This window comes from Ranitomeya imitator, chromosome 3 (assembly GCF_032444005.1).
Source record: "Ranitomeya imitator isolate aRanImi1 chromosome 3, aRanImi1.pri, whole genome shotgun sequence".
Classification (NCBI taxonomy): Eukaryota; Metazoa; Chordata; class Amphibia; order Anura; family Dendrobatidae; genus Ranitomeya; species Ranitomeya imitator.
In genome coordinates, this window is record NC_091284.1 from 61,529,461 (window position 1) to 61,545,167 (window position 15,707).

A 15,707-nucleotide genomic window follows, 5' to 3' on the forward strand; every position below is an offset into this window, starting at 1 on the left:
GGGCTTAAAACCCAGTGTTGCGGAGATGCTGTAGCTGAATTTGCAGGGCAGCCTCCTGAGTCGCGGCTTATGGAATTAAACACTCAAACAGGGGCTAATGCCAAAAGCACATTCAGGATTGCACGGCGGTGGTGAGTATTACCGGATGATCACTGAATTGGATGGTGGATAAAATTAATCATGAAATTTCTAATGAGCATTAACATTCGATGACACCATGTTTATTTTATTTCACGCTGTAAAAAAAAACAAACAAAGAGGAAAAATAATAATTTGGGCATTAATGCTAACTTAAAGCTAATACTAATCAAATCTATCGTCTGCATCAATATTATATACCTGTAGTATCATATATACGGTAATCGAATAAATAAATTGTGTCAAATGATTCTTATGCAACAATGGATAAAAGTTATTCAGATGTAGCAGAGACGATTTTTTCATGTTTCTTTGGCAGTGTTCATTCCATTAACATTACGTAGTATCTTAATTTGAAGTCCCATGTAAAAGCACAGACAGTATATCGTGGTATCACAAAGTGATCGGGCAAATCCAGCTCTGATGTTCCTGAAACATTATGATTCAGGGATAAAAACAAAAATCCAATTGTAGAAAAACTACATTTTTTTTTTACCTTTTTTTATTTATTTACTTTTTTATATTTATATTCCTTTCTTTGCGTGAAATATTTGGAGGAAGAATATTTTTTAACATTTTTATAAACATTTTGATAAAATTCTGAAATTGCTACTTCATTATTTGAGGCAGCATTTCCGTGAAATCACAAGTAACAGATTGTGCTACATTTGACAACCAGAGCCTCTGGCGAATCGCATCTGTACCCGCAAAATCCGTAACAATTAATTATTTCGTTTGTGTGCGTGCTGACCTGACGATAACATTATTTGTGAGCACTTTCCATCTCTTTTTCTCTCTAGCGATTATCGTCTTGATGGGAACGCTGTCTCTTTTATTTGCGGAATGGCAGCCTGTCTCATTTAATAATGGGCTCTGAGTCCCGTGGATTACTGCAGGGATTTTATCTTGCTGTAATCTCTAGGAAGAAATATACAAACAGCTGGGAGGACACCACAGATCAGCATTCTTCCATCGGAACCCTGAGGAATACAACTTTTCAGGACCGAACTTAACCCACAAACCGGGATGAATCTCTTCTGTTTCTCGCTCGTAAGTGTCACATTCACATATCTATAACCCCCAAGATGTATCGCGCGAGTAAATAACGATTAACAATAATCATCCCATCTAATTACTGCTCCTAAATATGGAATATTAGGTTTCTATGACCCAGCCAAAATTCTCTTTTTCTATATTTATCCAAATATTTAATCCAGAATTTGTAACTGTTTCTCATCACAATTCGGTTCTATCAGTACTTAAATGATCACGATATGTATTGTTTAATAAACTGATAAATATACCGAAATATGTTCACAACTAATGGGACTAATGTATGGAAGCGTCACTGGACAGATAAATCTGCTTTACATGGCACATATACTAGCTCCATATCCACAAATGTAGATTTTATTTTCTTCTATCATGGTGTTTTATAAAATGGATGCAATGTATTTGTGATTTTTCTATACAAGGCTATAAGTTGGTTTTGCTTCTATGCGTAAAAGATGAGTCCTTCATATAGAACACGTGGCGGAATCAGAGAAAGCTGTGTGGTCTCATATCCCTCCTACGATGATAATATGTGCAATTTTGCATATACATAATTTTTTATTACATATAATCCCATTATTTGATTTATTTATTATTGCATTATCTGAAATCTTGCTGGTCACAATTTTTAAGGACACGCAGAATTCTTGCTTTCTGACTTTAAAGTAACCTTATTTAAAGAGAATCTGTCACCAAAGTTCACAATATAGGCTGTGCACATTATTAAATAGATTTCTTAGACTTGATAAGTACCTGATGTACTTACTATGAAAATTTTTGATACAATTGGCGGTGTAACTCCTTTGTGAAAGTTTTCAATATTTAAATAAGCATTTTATCAGCCCTCTCAGGCTCTAATAATATCAGGATTATGCAGCCATTTCTGAAAAGGATTTTCAAAGTAAGTACACCAGCCTTGTCAGGTTTAAAACATCTGTTGGTTACCGTATGCAGTTTGTGGGTGTGAAATGTGGTGTCGGATCTACTTTAATATTACAGTGTACACATTTCCACCCAAAAACATAGGAAAATTGACTTTTTTGTTTTTTAGTTAAAGCAGCACTAGTTAATTTGAATTGTCCTCCAATAATGTGTTGCTGGGCAACTCTTAACCCTCCCTTCACAATGTCAATGCATCGATGATCAATTATGTATTTGCGCTAGCAAAAAAGCAAATTAATTGTACACATTCAAAAAATTGTTTCTTTATTTTTATTATTTTCATGCTGAAAAAAAAAATGACCTAGTGAAAAATTCTTTAGGACACATTCACATGTTCAATATTTGGTCAGGATTTTACATCAGTATCTGTAAACCAAATCCAGGAGTGGGTGATAAATACAAAAGTGGTGCATATGTTTCTATTATACTTTTCTTCTGTTCCTCTCCTGGTTTTGGCTTACAAATACTGATGTAAAATACTGACCAAATACTGACCGTGTGAATGTGGCCTAGCTAACATAGTATTGCGCCACCTGGTGTTTAAGATGTATAGCAACGTGTGCGCCTATCTAACGAGTGTTGGTGGACGCTCGTGTTCAGTCTCTCTCCACACTGTCTACTCTTTGTACAATGATCTTATGTTCACTACAGAGCAGACAACAGACATATAAGGACCTATATTATTACATAGAGAGAAGGAGACTGATTCTGTCCAGTAGCAACAAGAGAGACACATCGAAGCAACAATAATTAATTAGTATTTGTTTGCTAAAAAAACTATAATAACAGCCTTTGAGGACTTGTAGGTGAAAATTATTCATGGGGGAACACCATTAATGTTTGTGACTTGATTTTTTCAGGAGGGGTCCATGGACAGTCTGTATGAGCCGGTAGAGAATATACAAGAAACAACCAGGAACCATGAGAACAGGGCGAGCACGCCACCTTGTACCTTCACAAGGAACATAGCGCATGAGAGATCATACTCCATGGTGAGCTGTACATTGTTTATACAACTAAATGTCATTGGCACATATCTCACTGGACAATTCTCCAGGAACAGCCATGAGGCTCCTGGAAAAGAGTAAAGATTGAGGTGTCCGGGCTTCTCTCGAATGACACCTGACCCTCTCCGAAAACAGCATTTCCAGAAACGTTCCTGTCTTGCCTGTTGCTAGTATTCTCTCTTGTGAGACAGAGGCCCGGCATCTAATCGCTCTTTGTGGGCGGCTAAACAGGTCATGAATGTGGCTGGGAACAGTCATGGGGGAGGAACGTCAAAAAGGGGCATGGTTGAGTAGAAGATGTCAGTGCTGTAAACATTAAACACATGGAACTTGCCAGCCGGTGCAGTCAATGCATTTTGGTGGCTCAGACAAACGTTGTTTCAGGAAAGGCGAGGAGATACAGTATATGTCGGCTTTGATATCGTCTATCTCCACCAAAGGCAGCTCTTAGGTAATGACTGTCATGTCGGATGCTATTCACACTAGGGCGTCCGACAGACAGCGGTAATTCCATTTACGTCCACTATATGCTCAGTGGCGCCGGCTAGACTTTATCCAGGTTTCTCGGGGTTAATTTAGTTGGAGGTTGGGTTACGCCCATGGCCTTTAAATAGTCTTGCTGGACTTTGGGCGTCGCCGATTATAGCTTGTGCCTCGTGCCTAGTGTTTCCGGTCTGGAGTGGAGGTCTTGGAGTATTAATATCGTATCTGGTGGTGTATGATCCGTTGTTATATTTCTCCTTCCTATATTTGTATTTGTTTTGCGCTGTGCACATTATCGTATTTTCCTGTGTGCTTTCGGCGTGGTGCGTTTTTAGTTTTCTCTGTCTGTGCTTTCTGTGGGGGATTGGTGTGTGGTCTCTTCACTGGGTGGCAGGTGGAGGTTTCAGCATAGGGCTGAAACAGGAGTTAGGGCCAGGCCTGGCGGCCCAGACAAGCACACCATCAGTGTAAATTCCGGGAGAGGGACAGACAGGGTTTCCCCTAGTCTGAGGGATAACGCAGGGGCCCGGGTAACCAGCCTTAGTCTACCCAATAACCCCGTGACATTGATGTGTCTGCTGCTGCAGACATTTGATCATCGGTAGGTCTAAATTTGTGACTTCCATTGTGAAAATTGTGATATATGTGAAAAAAGTAATAATCTGGAAGGGAACTCACAGCATCCGCACTATGGTGGCCTCATCTTCTATGATGGCATCAGACAAAGATCAGATGAAAACTGATTCAGAGAATATGGTACATGCAGCTAATTTATGAGTGGACCACTGGGCCCTTTTTAATAAGCGGCTTCAAATTATGACCCTGACTTCAAATATACATTTACTGTGTTCTTTAAGGTATAACCGCACTTTCAAGAGACATTAGCCATGTCATAGTAGTGACATGTCAGAAGTTTTGATTAGCAGGGGTCTGGCTCCTCAGAGCCCCAACAATTGCTGAAATAAGGGGGCAGGAGCCCTAAGCAGACCACTATTTTCCTTGGATTAGTGACGATAGCTGAAGATGGGGTCATAGAAAGTCTAAGAGATGGTCTCCAGGCATCTCCATCTAACTGAGGAGAGCAACTCTCAACCTAGCATTTCGGCACCATTGTTTTTAGCACCCAGACATCCACTGGTCTGATATGTCACTATGAAATATCCAATGTCTAATACTTTTAACTATATTTTAGATAAAACATAGTAAGTCCTAAATGATTACAGCCCAAACCTTTCCTTCCGGGTATCATAGTCTTCCCCAGGTCATACTGATGGTAGACTGGATCTGGACCTGGATCTGTACATCATAAGCTTTTTGTCATGATCCAGACCGGATTTTGGGTCTTTTCTCTCTTTTCCCGGTCTGGTCATGTCAGGGGTTAACTTTCACAGCCTTGTTCCCGTGTCAGGTCTGCTATATATCTGTGCTGTTCCCTGTATTCAGTGCCAGTTATATTTCCTGCCTACAGCGTGTGTAGCTGGCTCTGGTGAGACCCTGATTTGTCCTGCTGTGTTCAGCCTTCTTTGCCCATGTCTGTTCATTCCTCTCTTCCTACCCTGACTCTGTGTGTTCCTGTGTGTTTGGATTCCCCGGTTCTCGACTCTGCTTTGGCTCTGACCTGATTCTGCCTCTTCCCTCCGGTACTTCCGCTACGGACAGTTACTGACCTTTGGCGCTGCTCTGACACTGTGTTTGGGATGTCCCTTGGTACTACACTACTCTCTGATATTGACCCGGCTTGTCTGACTTTTCTGCTGCCACCTGGTGGTAGCCTCGCTGCAATTCTGCTGGTCTGCTCTGAGCAGGTCTTTCAGCCCTCTTTCCACTCTGCTGCCATCTAGCGGAGTTTGCATTTACCTGCAGTGCTGCAGCGTGACATGTTTCTGTTATCATTTTACACACAGAATCCATCGTCAATACAGTCTAACGGATTATATCTACATATAGGAAATAAACCCTTGTGGCAAGTGATTGGCTCCAAACTCCGATTTGGTTATCTTCTTCTGAACCCTTGAGGCCCATTATTGTGCCAGTGGCTAGCTCCACTAAAGGATCCTTTACTCTTTTAGTGGGCCAGTCCTACACTGGATTAAAACAGATTTGCCACCAGATTTGACAAATACCATAAATGTCTTAGACGTGATGAAGCTGTTGTAATTAATTTGAAAATTAATTTCAGAATGATAGTATTATTCTGGTGGGAAACCATTCTTTCTGCAAAGGGCCTTTGAGGGCCATACATATCATGCTCTAACTCCCCCCACAAAGTACGCCCTGACGCTGGCACTGGTGTCAGGACATAATTTTTACATTGTACATGCTTCTGCTTTACTCTGTGAACACTGCATGTACGTTCTCACAAAGCCAGAAGAAATTAAAGAGTCGGTGGCTGGCAAAACACAGCTGCCAGCTCAAGCACTGCAGTCCCAGGAATCTTCCTGGGGGGCCTGATAAAAGGTCATAAAAGGTAATCAAGGGCCGTAAATGGCCTGTGGGTCTGAGGTTTCCCACCCCTGATCTAAAGTGTGGTAGAGCTCATGGGTTCAAGTGTATTCAGTTTCCACCCACCCAGCCTGATTGACAGCTGCAGCTTATACTGAGCAGTGTGAGATTTCAGCAGCAGCAGGGAGGAGGGCACTGAGGAGCTGTCAATCAGGCTGGGTGGGCAGAGATTGAGTTTACACTTTCACAAAGTATTATAAAGACATTCTGATGTGTTGATTTTAAAAGAAATTACACCAGACTGATCATGTCTACGAGAGCTCTTTAATAAAACATGCAGTTTGTATTGAGAAATCTGGGGACAGGTCCACTTTAAACAAAGGATTAGTTTGATATGCATGAAGTTAATTGGCTGTAAGTAATTATTCTGCTGATTGGTTGCTCAGTGCTGTGACTTCCTGCTGCGTTCAAGGCAGAAAGAGCCTCCACAGTTAAGTTTCGGAAAAACGTTTGACAACACGATGTAAAACATAAAGCTAAGCAAATTGTATGTCCCCTAGAAATTACAAGATTTTTTTTTCTGGAACCATTTTTGTGATGATGACCCCTTATTATTGAATAGAAAGCTTACTAATGCTTTCCTGTCCTCGTGTGCAGTCTGCAGTATTGTCTGGGAAGGAGATTAAAGCTGTTCAGTAGATGTAGACATCATACGTATAATCTGTACATACCTTACACTACATAAGCATGGAGGAAAGTCTTCCTTCTGTGATTATTACCGCTGCCGTCTGGAAGAACAGCCACGAAATATAAACAGTCATAAAAATGAAACAAACTCTTGGAAGCTTGGAACTAATGAACAAACTCTCCGGTAATTACACCCCGGCATTGGATAGGGGCAATTAGTTTTTACTGAGCTCGGTTTTCTTTTTTTTCAGTAGGATTTTTAATGAGCTACTGTAAAGTCGGAAGCAATATGAACATGGGAGATAAACTGTCTTTTCATGTAAGAAAGAGTGAGTAATGAAATGGAAAATAAAGAAATCTTTATTACTTCTCGGCACTTTATTATAAGCACACAACAAATCAATAATCAATTAGGTCTGTCTGAGCGGAAAATGTTCAGATGCAAATTTATGTAAAATATGTAATCAACTACAACTGAGATTATCTAAAACCCAGTGCGCAGACCAGTCTTCATTTACTTATTTCCCATTGACTTAAATGCAGAATGAAACAGCAGAAGGAATACAACTTGCAAAATCTAGTTGCCAAGGATCAAGTTGGATTTCCAGGATTAGGTCTAACATTCGAAGTTATACCTATCCAAAGGATACTTGACTGATGGGAATCTGATCGCGATGGTCCTCACCGATTCTGAAAATGGGGCTGTGAGATGCCACATCGCGATAGAATGGTGACCACTAACGCACCTCACCACTGTGGTCATTGTCTCAGAGATTGGGCCCTTTCTCGTAGTCCCATAGACGATGTTTGTGTGGCCATCATTTCATTTTGATGGCTCATTTCAGAGCCCGATCCTCAAAATCAGTAAGGGTTCCTCCAAACGACATTAAAGCAAACCATACAGGTGCTACTGGGCCCCTCGAGAGACAGAGTTGGCCTGCCATATCAGTTTGCTCCTCATTTTAATGAGCGGCGAGGTCCTTACAGGTATGTGATCTCCTTAAGTCAAGAACATGGAATGAGGACACCATGTCTCCTGTCCTGGGAAGTTAGAGAGATGTTGGCGTCAAGCAGCATCTGAAAGGGGTCTTATTTCTATGAGGTATGGAAGTCATCCTATGTGTGGTATGGTCACTGGAGAATACTTTCTAATGCCCAAGAGGTTGAAAAAATAAGTTGAAATGCAACTCAGGGGCCATTAATGTCCAAGAATTGGCACTATTGTCACGGCGGCCTTTTAATGTCCATCAGTCAGTTGGAAATACTGCTATATTGTCCATTAAATCATGTGAGCAAGAAGACGCCTCAATCAATCTGCGGGCGTCAGGTCATTACCGTTCTTGTTACATTTCATCAGTACTTTTGGATCAAATGCCTGTAATCTTGAAATGTGTTTACATCAGAACAGAAAATGTACGATGTGTCATAGATGACATTTATATTGCCACGTCCTTGTACTTATAAACCGTCCAAGCACAACTATTACTGATGGGAAATGACTTTAATCCAGTATTGTTTGGAATTGATATGTGCCATATTTTTCCATACAGTATATGTATGTATATTTATCTACATTATCGTATAGTCAATGAAAACTAAAGAACTTAGAAAACCAGTAAATACTAGAATACTAGTAAATGTAAAAAATATAAAGATATACTGTAACTCAAAATATGCAAGTATCACATTTTGCAACCTAATTCTCTTTGCTCGGTCTTCTGGTACTGAACAATTACAGAATGTATATTACTTTTGTACTGTAAAGGAAATACTTTTTAGACCTTCTAGATTGTTCTAAACCAGAATTTAGGTCCCTTCACATGTCCATGTTTGCAGTACGTGGGGCATCCGTTTTTTTCACAAATGCCACACATACACATTATAACTTATGCTTCTGTGCACATGGCCATTTTTTATACCATCTGCTCATGTAATTCACGCGGAGATACATCCGTTTTTCACTGGCGCCATGGATGACAAGGGTCGATAAAAGTCTATGGTTCTGTGTAAAACATGTACAGAACACGTACAGATGTACCGTATATACTCGTGTATAAGCCGAATTTTTCAGCACATTTTTTTGTGCTGAAAATGCCCCCCCTTGGCTTATACACGAGAGATGGTACAGAAAGCCGGTGGGGGGGGGCAGCAGAGCAGCGGGTGCCAGGAGCCGGCGCACACATCATACTCACCTACCTTCGCGCCCTCGGTGCTGTCACTGCATCTTGTTCTGGCCACCTGCGCCTGCCTGCAGCTCTTCCTGTGCTCAGCGGTCACATGGTACCGCTCATTAAGGTGATGAATATGGACGCATCTCCACTCCCATAGGGGTGGAGCGCATATTCATGGCATGCATACCAGGACAGGGAAGGGGGAGGCATTCATACTAGGACAGGGCCAGTGGGAGGCATGCATACAGGGACCGAAGGGGGAGGCATTCATACCAGGACAGGAAAGGGGAGCCACGCATAGCAGGACAGGGATGAGGGGACAGTGCATACCCGGCTTATACTCGAGTCAATAAGCTTACCCAGTTTTCTGTGGCAAAAGTAGGTGCCTCGGCTTATACTGAGGTCGGTTTATACTCGAGTATACACTGTATATGCTGTATATTGCAAAGTATTGGAGAAGCTTTGTAATTTATTTTTCTTTTGCCATACTGGAAAACACTGATGGCACACTGATGACACACTGACAACACACTGATAGCATATTGATGGCACACTGATGACAAACTGATGGCACACTGATGACACACTGATGGCACACTGATGGCACACCGATGACACTGAGTTGCCCCACAGGCCAGGGGTCACTCGGTACCGGGTCCGGTACTTCACAGGGGTATGTCACGGTGGCTGCGACCCGGTCCATGGCCAAGGGTGCCCTGTTGTGAATTCTGTTGTCGAACTCCCTCCTGTGGTCGTGAATGGTACTTCGGCGAGTTCTGTCTATGGGCTCCCTCTGGTGGCTGTGAGTGAAGCTGCTGCTTCTGAAGTTCCTTACACAGGTGATGTGGTTTATCCTTTGGTTGACTGCTCTATTTAACTCCTCTCAGATCGTTACTCCATGCCAGCTGTCAATGTTTTTGCATTGGTTCAGTTCGCTCCTGGTGACCTGCCTTCTCCTGCAGAAGCTAAGTTCCTGATAGTCATTATTTGTTCATTGTTTTCTTGTCCAGCTGGTTTTCATGATTTTGTCTTGCTAGCTGGAAGCTCTGGGATGAAGAGTGGCCCCTCCGCACCGTGAGTCGGTGCGGAGGTCTTTTTTGCACACTCTGCGTGGTCTTTTGTAGGTTTTTGTGCTGATCGCAAAGTTACCTTTCCTATCCTCTGTCTATTTAGTAAGTCTGGCCTCCCTTTGCTGAAACCTGTTTCATTTTGTTTGTGACTTTCATCTTTACTCACAGTCAATATATGTGGGGGGCTTCCTTTACCTTTGGGGAATTTCTCTGAGGAAAGGTAGGCTTTATTTTCTATCTCTAGGGCTAGATAGTTCTTAGGCTGTGACGAGGCGCCTAGGTCTGGTCAGGAGCGCTCCACGGCTATTTCTAGTGTGTGTGCTAGGATTAGGGCTTGCAGTCAGCAGAGCTCCCACATCCCAGAGCTCGTCCTGTATGAGGTTTAACTATCAGGTCATTCCGGGTGCTCCTAACCACCAGGTCATAACAGTGCCCATGTAAAAGGGAAAGGTCTTTAAAGGGATAGAGTTTATGTTCGTGACGCCACCTGTGGTATTCGGTCAGGGTGACCGAAGCTGCTTTAAGGGGTTCACTGGGGTGATGTTATGGCAGCTAAATGGTATAACTTCCCACAGGTGAAGTATATCCCCAGGGCTCCCAGTGTGTATATGGTGATATAGTGAGAGGTGCAGAGAAGAACGAGGACACAAGGTTGCAGTCTCTTTACCTTTACTGAAGACTTCAGCATCTATAGGCCAGAGCACCAGATCACAGGGCAGGCAGAGAAGTCCAGGCAGTCCAGAGACAAGCGAGTTCCCCTGGGTAAGTCAGGTGGGAGCCTACCACTCTGCGCTTTCTGTCCCTAAGTGCCTGCTGCCACTGAGTGTTTCAACAAGATCTTTAATCGTTCTGCTGTCCTAGGACAGGTACCTGTAAGGCAGGCAGTTCGTGCCGTGTGAACTGCGGTCTGTTCTCGGTGACTCCAGGCTCCTAGGTGCTGCTGTGCCATAGGTAATTATGGGCAAAGTCATTGTAGAACAATACCCTCCGGTTCTGCTCTGTGTTTTATAATCCATAAAAGCCTCAGGCTCCCGGTACCCGGATTCTTGCGCTGATACTCTTCAGAGGCCTGCTTGTGGCCTCTTGGAGCTTTCATTCTCCTCTGTGCTCCACTCCTGTCTGTCCTTGCACTCAGACTTCTGCTACAAACTGAGCTCTCTCTGCCTCCAAACCAAGATCTTTATTCAGGGAAGCTGCCCTAACACAGGGCTTGGAGCTCCCCCTCCTGGCCTGGAAGTTGAAGGTGTTGTGTGTGTGTAAACCTGCTAAAGGAAATCTCACTTGTCTCCAGACATAGCACTATCCTCCCCGTGAGAAAGACAGCACTACTGTGGTACTCCTGGGGTGCCACACCACACTGATGACACATTCATAACACATTGATGACACATTGATAGCACACTGATGACACACTGATGATACATTGCTGGCACACTGATGACACACTGATGGCACACTGATGGCACACTGATCGCACATTGATAATACACTGATGACACACTGATGATATATTGCTGACACACAGACGGCATACTCATAATACATTGATGGCATACTGACACGTTGATAACACACTGATGGCACACTCATAAAACATTGATGACACACTGATGGCACACTCATAACACACTGATGGCACACTGATGACACATTGATAACACACTGATGGCACACTTATAACACATTGCTGACACACTGATGGCACACTCATAACACACTGATGGCACATTGATAACACACTGATGGCACATTGATAACACACTGATGACACACTGATGGCACAATGATAACACACTGATGACACACTGATGGCACACTTATAACACATTGATGGCACACTGATGACACACTGATGGCACACTTATAACACATTGATGGCACACTGATGATACATTGCTGACACACTGATGGCACACTGATGACACACTCATAACACACTGATGGGACACTGATGATACCGGTGCTGCTTTTTCTGTTACTGGTTTTAGACGGATGTTTGAAGATAGCCTTAAGGGAATTTGTCAGGATGATTTTAACCCGTAACTGATAGCCTGGCCGTATAGGTTGATGAACAACAATAAAAATGATACCTTTCTTACAATAATCCAACGAGCCAGTGCTGAAAATTCAAGCTCTTTATCCACATGCAAATTTTACTCTGAATACATTGATATTCCCCAATTGTACTTCTGGCCTAATTTCATGAGGCTTCAAAGGTTAATCATAACTACAAGACATGTATCGGTTTTATACACTTCTCAACTATGAAATTGCAAATTTAAGTAGGGAAACTTGTGGAACTATGGAAATAACAGTATTGATAGACATATTAATGACCTGCAAATTACAAAAACATGGAAACTGTAACATCTGAGCTGATTTGTGTCTCCTTTGTTTGCGTTTTGTTCGCTGGGCAGCGGCGCGCCTATTTTGCAGGCAATGTATGACGTCAGTCCTGCTATTCTTTCTGGGACTTTTGGTGTTGCCTAATAACAGATGTGTGGTTAAATGTGGTCTGGTTTTGATCACTCCTTCGGGGCTGTCAGCTATTTAAACCCCTCAGGCTCTGACTTCCACTGCCAGTAAATAGTTCTGCTTCCCTGGCCTATAGCTCTGTTCTATGCACCTGTTGTGTCACCTAGATTGATCCCATTCTCTACCTGACATGATGTTTTGGTATCGACTCCGCATAATGAAGATTCTTTCCGCCAGCTTCTTGTCCAAGGCCAGGGGTCCTTGTGTAAGCCCAGATTCCTGTAAAAGGGTTAAAGAGTGAAAGCCAGGGCAACCACTGGGATCTGGTAAATGGCTTCTGATAAGCCTGTCCGTGGAAGCTCTAATTAACAGCTGTCAGGTTTCAAATAGCAGTGTTATAGAGAAAGATTGACTAGACCACAAATTATGGATCCCCTTCAAATGGTGGTAGATCAAATGCAAGTCCTGACCCATTTAGTCCAAGGTCATGCAGGGTGGTCCAAGGTCATGCAGGGTGGTTTCACCATTATGAAACCACTCAGGCCCAAGCCTCTGCAGCTTCGCCTTTCACACTTTCTGAACTCAAGGGTAACCTACGTGATTGATTTTAAGGTGACCATGAGAATATTTTTTACTTTAAGAAAATCTGTTGTCTGTATTTCAGGCTCATCATCATCTGGTTCTGACATCCCATGTGTGGGACTCATCATTTCCTTGCTGCAGGGTCACCTCTAGGCTTGGGCCTCTTCTCTTCCCGCTGGCATCCCAGAACTCTCCACAGTCAACTCGTTTTTTGATACCTTAGGGCATCCCTGACAAAGTAGCTTTGGCAAAAAGTAAATTAACAGCCCCCCAGGGGCGAAGTCCGGCTAAGGGTTACTAAATGGAGTTCCAGGGATGGTCTACTGCTCAAATAGGAATGACCAAGGCCTTCGCTATCAGTTTCGCACTAGACTTTCTGATCACATCAAGGACATGTTAGTGTAATTCCCATCTCCTGACTCCCTTAACTTGACCATGTCTCTGGAAATCTCTCTTAATAGGCGTTTGCAAGAACACAGACAGCAGCGCACTGCTTAGGCTGCACCTCGACCTAATTCTTGTGCACCTATTACTAGAGATGGGCAAACACCTGGATGTTCGGGTCCGGTGGGCTCAGCCGAAAACGTATTAAAAGTTCAGGTTCGGGTACCAGACCAGTACCCGGACACGAACTCGAACCCCATTCACCTAAATGGGGGGCCCGAACATCCAGTGCTTGCCACGCTGTCATGTGCATGACAGCACAGCAAACACAGCTTCTGATCGGTGGTAAAATCATCACTGCCAGTCACACAGCCACAGTTTCCATGCTGTCAAATTGCAGCGTGAGCTCTCAGCTGTGATCGGAGGTATAAAGTTTACCTCCGGTCATTGGGGTCAGCTGATGAGAGCAGTAGAGGGGTCCCCATCCCATATTTTTTATTTAAATAAATAATTTACAAAAACAGTGTGGGTCTCCCCATTTTTGACAACCAGACTTGCTAAAGCAGACAGTTGGATGTTGGTATTCTCAGGCTGGCAAGGGGCCATGGATTTTGCTCCCCCAGCCTAAAAATAGCAGGAGCCCACAAAAGGCGCATCTCTTAGATGCGCCAATTTTGATGCTTTGCCAGGCTCTTCCCAGTTGCCCTGTAGTGGTGGCAAGTGGGGTTCATATTTGTGGGGTTAATGTCACCTTTGTATTGACAGATCACAACTTCAAGCCCACGGCTTAGTAAAGGAGAGGCGTCTATAAGACACCTATCCATCACTAATCCTATAGTTATATTGTAAATAAACACACAGCCAGAGTAAAGTCTTTTATTTGAAATAAAACAAAACGCACTTTTCCATTTTTATTTAAAAATAACAAACACCGTTATACTCACCTAACGCGTAATTCCACTGAATCTCCTCATCTCCTGTAATAAAACGAAAATAAAATACAATATCCCTCACCTGTCTGTCATTCTGTCCCATGCCATAATCCATGTCCGGAGGATAAATAGTTTTCAACCTGGACAGTGTCAAGATGCGACCGTCCAGGCTGAGAAACAGCAACATCAGTGACTAGCAGTGACGTCATTGAGGTAACAGCCGGTCACTGAGGTTGCGTTCCCAGCCGACAAATGAACTGCGGTGACCTCTGCACCGTGAAAAAGAGTCTCACGGTGCAGAGGCGAGTTCACTGCAGTGAAATCCTCCGTGTGAACTGCAGGGACCTTGCCCCGGCACCGTGAGAGTTTCTTCTCACGGTGCAGAGGTTAGACAGATGCTGTTCCCACGCTGTCAAATGACAGCGTGAGCCCACAGCTATGATCGGAGGTGAAAAGTTATCTCTGGTCATTGGTGTCGGCTCATGGGACTACTAACTCTCATCAGCTGATGCCTGCTGTTGCAAATAACAGTGACAGTAGGAGTATTCAGCAGCCGGCTCCTGCGCTGTAAATAAATCTATAAAAAAAACAGCATGGGTTCTCCTGTGTTTTCTATAACCAGCTAGGCAAAACTCACAGCTGGGGCTGCAAACCTCAGCTGTCAGCTTCAGCAAGGCTGGTTATCAAAAATAGAGGGGTCCCCACGCCGTATTTTTAAATTATTTAAATAAATATATATTTTTTTAATGATGTGGGTTCCCCCTCAATTTTGACAACTAGCCAAGCTAAAGCTGACAACTGGGGGCTTGTATTCTCAGGATGGTAAGGGGCCTTTGATATTGCCCCTCCCTCCGAAGCTTAAAAATAGCAGCCCAGAGCTGCCCAGAAAAGGTGCATGTACAGGTCCTTCTCAAAAAATTAGCATATAGTGTTAAATTTCATTATTTACCATAATGTAATGATTACAATTAAACTTTCATATATTATAGATTCATTATCCACCAACTGAAATTTGTCAGGTCTTTTATTGTTTTAATACTGATGATTTTGGCATACAACTCCTGATAACCCAAAAAACCTGTCTCAATAAATTAGCATATTTCACCCATCCAATCAAATAAAAGTGTTTTTTAATAACAAACAAAAAAACCATCAACTAATAATGTTCAGTTATGCACTCAATACTTGGTCGGGAATCCTTTGGCAGAAATGACTGCTTCAATGCGGCGTGGCATGGAGGCAATCAGCCTGTGACACTGCTGAGATGTTATGGAGGCCCAGGATGCTTCGATAGCGGCCTTAAGCTCAACCAGAGTGTTGGGTCTTGCGTCTCTCAACTTT

General features: G+C 43.0%; 1 protein-coding gene across 1 annotated transcript in view; it reads left to right on the forward strand.

The window, feature by feature from the left end:
- Positions 1–1,116: 1,116 nt before the first annotated feature.
- The window catches only part of SAMSN1 (SAM domain, SH3 domain and nuclear localization signals 1), a 59,536-nt gene continuing 44,945 nt past the window's right edge, over positions 1,117–15,707 (forward strand). Inside the window, exons 1-2 of the mRNA XM_069759731.1 lie at positions 1,117–1,188; positions 2,994–3,125. Coding sequence (XP_069615832.1) covers positions 1,165–1,188; positions 2,994–3,125 — 156 coding nt within the window. The 5' untranslated portion in view covers positions 1,117–1,164. The remainder of the gene's footprint in view (positions 1,189–2,993; positions 3,126–15,707) is intronic.